Source organism: Bolinopsis microptera, chromosome 13 (genome assembly GCF_026151205.1).
Source record: "Bolinopsis microptera isolate Bmic1 chromosome 13, MBARI_Bmic_1.0, whole genome shotgun sequence".
Taxonomy (NCBI): domain Eukaryota; kingdom Metazoa; phylum Ctenophora; class Tentaculata; order Lobata; family Bolinopsidae; genus Bolinopsis; species Bolinopsis microptera.
The window spans coordinates 7,049,149-7,055,148 of NC_087084.1; the positions used below are offsets into that span (position 1 = coordinate 7,049,149).

At 37.1% G+C, this 6,000-nt stretch overlaps 1 protein-coding gene across 1 annotated transcript in view; it reads right to left on the minus strand.

Moving 5' to 3' along the window:
* Positions 1 to 6,000, minus strand: part of LOC134824954 (calpain-7-like) — a 106,240-nt gene extending 100,240 nt beyond the window's left edge. The window contains exon 1 of the mRNA XM_063836981.1: positions 5,840 to 6,000. Within this exon, the coding sequence (XP_063693051.1) occupies positions 5,840 to 6,000 (161 nt within the window). The remainder of the gene's footprint in view (positions 1 to 5,839) is intronic.

The window sequence follows — 6,000 nt, forward strand, 5'->3', positions numbered from 1 at the left end:
TTTGAAGATATTAGTGCATTATTTTTAATTGTAGTTGACGAAACTAACAAGCCGCTTTTTCTAAGAAAACCAGAAGATTTCAAATTTCAGCCTCAACAAATTAATAACCCAGCCAAAGAACACGTTCTCCAGGCAGTGAAAGCCGCAGTTATATTGGATTATGACAAGGCCCTAGGAAAGAAACAACACCACACCACTCTGAAAACTATTGACCAACAACAGAAGATAGTTAAAAAGCTGAGAGCTAGGGACGACATTGTAATCAAAGTAGCTGATAAAGATAAACAGTTCGTGATCTCAGATAAAACTTTCTACATTAAGAAGGTAGAGGAAATGCTATCTGATACTCGTACATACAAACAACTGCCCAAAAATCCTCTTCCTCGCATGAACACAGATATAGATGGCTTGATAATTTCACTTACACAAAAATATCCTTGGATCGGAGAACATTGTAATCCATATCTTCCTCGTATACCAGAGTTTTATTGTACATGGAAAACACACAAAGATATTTCACCGCCACCCTTGCGACCTGTCACATCCCAAGTAGATTCACCAGCGGAAAGACTAGGTCATTTTGTTACCAATATACTTAACCAAGCACTAGACTTGGTTCCCGTTAACACTAAGAACACTCCTCAATTTCGGCAAAAATTAGAAGATCATTGGATGGGAAGAATAAACACAAACCACATAATGTTCACGGCTGATGTGAAAAGCCTCTACACAAATGTCCCACTTGTAGAAGGACACAAAGTTATCATAAAGTTCATAAAAAACAACAGGGATAAAATCGATACAAATGGAATGGACCTCGGGGACTTTGACTTGGTCCTCAAATCAGTCATACAGGCAGGATACTTCAGATTTGATTCAAAGTTCTACCAACAACTAAATGGACTCGGCATGGGTGTGAAACCAGCTCCACCTTTTGCAATAATCTATGTTTACTGTACAATCGAATTGCCTCTGATAGAGAACGACTATTCCTACATACCAGAAGCTCCCCCCAAACCAGTAGGACTCCCAATCATAGATATGTGGGATAGATATGTAGACGACTGCTTCAGCATAATCGAGGGAGATGAAGACACAGTACTATTGCTGTTTAACTACATTAACTCGTTGAACAGGGATATACAGTTCACATATGAGTGCTCCAAAGATTGTGTTGCATTTTTGGACCTGAACATCTTTATGAATACAGTGGACAAGAGGTTAGATTTTTCCTTATTTGTTAAACCAACCAGCCAGGACATATTCCTAAATTATGCCTCTGCTCACCCTCGTAGAACGATTCTGAACTCAGCCAAAAATGAGATCAGAAGGGCTATCAATAACAGCTCCACACCTGAACTACAAGATCTCAGTATCAACAGAATAGCAGATATGCTAAAGAAGAATAGTTTCCCTCCTAATATTGTCAAGAAACTTATTCGAGAAACACAGAATACACTGGATAAACAAAATGCGCCTAAAAAGAACTCAAAAATAGCTTACTTATCATTACCTTATATAAATGAACAGACGTGTCGAAAAGTCTACTATACCCTAAGAAATCAAAACCTCTTGGATTCCACCAGGGTAACATTCACATCAGGACAACGTCTCATGGAAGCTTTAACAAGATCTAGCCTAGGGCAAACAAAATGCAATAAACAAAGTGACAGCAAATGCTATCAGTGCGATAAATCCTGCATGATCAAAAACATTTGCTACCAATCAATATGCCAAATATGTAATAAGTCCTACATTGGGGAAACTGGTAGGTTTAAAAGAAGTAGAGCCTGGGAACACTACAAATCAGTAAGGGATGGCAATAAATCTACGGCCATGGGGAAGCACTACCTAGAGGAGCATGCAGACATTTCAATACCAAACATACCGTTTCGGTTTATAGTTCGAAAAAGATGTAAAGACTATGTGGACCGTCAATTGTGGCAGTCGGTTCTAATAAAACGTGAAAACCCAGAAATAAATACTCAATTGTCTGAGTCCGTAAATGAAGGTGATTGGATAAAATATACTTGGAAGTTAATGTAATATTGAACTTATAAACCTAGATAATTTTTGATTACTTAGTTTTATGAAGGAGCTATCTTGGTAAAATGTTTGTAGTACTATGAGGAATTGTTCACGGCTTGTTGCGGTGTGGTTTCTTTTAGCAGTTATATTTTATGTTTCTTTTGGAAGAATTTGTGATCGTTGTTGTGTTTTAAGATGTTATTTGTTGTTGTTATTTTCGTAGTATTAATAGATTATTTTAACATTGTATTTTTGCAGCTATGTAAGTTTTCAGTACGTCCTGTTTATGACAAAGGCATGTAGCCGAAACGTCGACAAAGAATTATGTTTTAACACACTGAGTGGAGACTCTCATTTCGTCAACTACAATTAAAAATAAATGATTGACCCACTCATAAGAGCAAAACAAGATTACCAATATTAGTGCTTTGTTGGGATTAGACTTTAGATTCCATTAAACGGGACCAGGTAATTCAAGGGGAGGAGTTTGTTTATCACGTGACCTAAATATGTGGATTGCTGTGTAAAACAATCACGTCTCAATTCATTACTTGTACATTAGTATTACGAGTGACGAGTCAGTATCGGCAAACGGACATTATAGGTATTTAAGGACTATTTATAGCTCTATTGAAAATGTAGATCTGCCGCCTCACTGCACATACCATATTAATGGAAAATACACAATTGGCAAATATCTCAACTCACCAATACATTAAATGTTTGAATGGACCACTATTCTGAGTGCTTTTCGCAAAATATCGCATCAAGTGAAACCCTTTATGCTTCTCTTGGTCACATGACTGGTCACATGACTGGTCACATGACTGGTCACATGACTGGTCACATGACTGGTCACATGACTAAGACATGCTGGTGAAGACAAAGGTTTTTGCGTCAGGAGCTTTGAAAATATCACTATATATAATAATGGGGAGACTCGATGTTTCAAAAGATCTTTTTTTATTTAGTGTTGTTCTTTGCAGACTGACAAAGTCATCGATAATATTTATTATATTCGTTATAAATCATTGCTGCTATAACACGGTCGAGAGCTTAATTTATAATGTTGCGGTATCCGAATAAAGTCTTGTACCATAACTTTCTATAAACATTTTCAGAGGCACGAATATTATCGTAAAAATCCGGACTAGGACAAATATTTTCGCAGTGAAAAGGCCATTACACTCATTTACTCATATAATGCTGCAGAAAAGCCCAGTAACATTAAAGAACCAGTAACATTAAAAGAACCAGAGATGTCGGTTAAGATTACATTTTGATGTGTGATTTAAAACGAACATCTATGAGTGGTTTCAAAATCAAATTAAGGTATGAATTGTATGAAAAGCAATAAAAAACAGAAATAATCCGAAAACAATTCCCAACGAGTCGATCAGTCTTCTGCAAAAATTTAAAAACAAAGTTTTTTCGAATTAAACTTTCGTAGTTAAGGTATTTCAGATTCTTGGTGATACTAAATGTAATTTTTGCAGATATGCCGATCGCACTTGTGGTCACATTCCTTGTAAAAGTGATAACAGTTCAAGCTTGGATGAATGATTCAGAAGTGTCATATACTTCGCCGCCAAATGTTTCCACACCAGCAAATAATGAAGTGTCTGATGTTATAGAGTGCCTTAGGACTGACCTGGTGAAAAACCCCACGAAAGGTCTTATAAACACCTTCAGTACAACAGGATCACTACAATGCTGGCTGTATTGCAAATACACTTTAAATTGCATGGAGCTCTCCTTTCAAATTGTGAGCAGTACTTGTTCCTTATTCAACAAACATTCCCTCTTGGCTGACCGTGACGTTGAGAAAGGGGATCCATTTACACTCCACAAGTATTGCATGGAACAATCAAAGATGAATACTTTGGGAGCAGGTATACCAGAAATATTGCAGCTCAGCCGGGACAAGGTTGGGTTTCTGATTGAAAAAGCAAAGGTACAGATTACTTGTCTGGCGAAAGGTAAATCCTTAAAGACAGGAGATGATATCAGCTACCATTTGATATGGAAATCTTGTGTGGAAGGAAGCAAATGGGTACTGAAAGAGACAATTCATGAAGATTTTAAAGTGGAGGGAAGCGATCTTTATCAAATCTCTCCAGCAGATGAGTTGGACTTGTGTCTAGATGTTCTTGTTCTCGAGGCCGAGGCCGAGGCCAGATTAAATATGGCAATATTATCAAAATGTCGAACAATTTTGCCGAAACAAGAGGATTCGCAATTAGTTTTCATAAAAATGGAACCATCAAGTTTTCATGGAACAGACCAGGAAGTGCACTCAATCTTCTCAATATCTGGGGGCGAGAAGGGATCAGACTTCTTTTTCATACTTTTCACAGAAGGTTTCGGCTATTCGGACAAATCACTCCATGGAATATCGTTTAGAGATCCCGATATCTATCAACAAGAAAGAAAGTCTTGTCCACTTTCCCAGTTCTCCACTCCTCGTGGAATTTTGAGAAACAAAGAAAATTTCCCCTTTGTTCTTCCAGGATACCAAGTAGATATACAATGCGACCAGGGTTACGGAGTAAAAAGTCTTAACTACACATCAACACAAACTTTAGTTTGTTCTGAGGACGCAAAACCTCGACCCTGCACGCAGATAATCTCGAAGAAGTCAGGTCGGGTCAGAAACAAAGAGAACAGAAGAAAATATTTGTTCATGACCGTGGGGATGGTTATCTCAATGATTGCAGTGATGCTACTGTTGATGTTAGTGAAGAAAAAGAGGAAGCAGAAAAATACGGAAAATACGGAAAATGAAGATCTTGGGGACCAGGAGCAACCAAGACAACAGTGGTCTCGAGATTTGGTAGAGTCTCCAAGACGTGCAATACCAGTTAGGAGACAAACACTCTGACTTGATGAAACTGACAGTGATTGATCTAATTGGAAGAACACAGCATTTTGAACTACAGGAAGGAAAGAAACTACTGTCAATATATCATTCAAGTACCCAAAATTCTAAGGTCACAGTCTGGTGAGCACAGTGAGCCAGTGAACTTATTTGTTGAACCAAAATACTGGACAATGAACTGACAACCTAGGGTTTTTTTCTGGGGGCTTTACAATTTGCTTGAGGATATAACATCGCTGGTGTTAATTGCTTGGATTCGTTTAATTGAATCTGATTATGCTATTTCCTATGTATTTTTTGTTAAAACATTTAAGCTGGGAATTGAAGCATCATCCACTAATTGTACATACCGCAGTATATCTGTAATATGTATCTGTTCGACTTACTTAGTACAACTTTTATATTATGATAGTTGATATCTTTGAATCGATTGGATTGTTTGTGCTGGTATACATGTAAATATAAGTAGCAAAAAGTTTGCATCTTCACATGATGATTTTCTGGATTTTAAAGTATGAATTATTTGCCATTTAAGGACAACTGTATAACAATTTGGTGGATATGTTATACAGTTCAATATATATACATTGTACATAGTTAATTGCTCCAATGTAGCATTTTAAAATCCTAATCAGTAGATTCACATAATGTTCTTTGTTTTATTAGAACATCTCATGATTACTCAACACTCAATACTCAACAGTCCATACTTCATATGATGTCTAAACTGACTGAAGACTTTTCAATGGATTAATCTGTACACTCGTTAAAGATTAACAAGGTACATACACTATACAGTGTACAAAGTGAACAAAAAAATGTTTTAGCACTGCAAACTGTTGGCATTCACAATTGCTTATGAAGATGATAAGATAGTCAGCCACATCAACGCAAACAATACAAGACATGACAGTATAAATAAAGAAAGCAAACCTTGCGTCTACATTGATGGCTGTAAGGAGCACATTAGCAGCTTCAGTGTAGTAGAAGATAGCAGCTGCAATATCACCAGCCTGGTCAAAGACCAGAGCCTGTTCTGCAAACTCTTTTCCATCATCATAGCATTGACGGGAACTGACTGAGCATATTGGCAT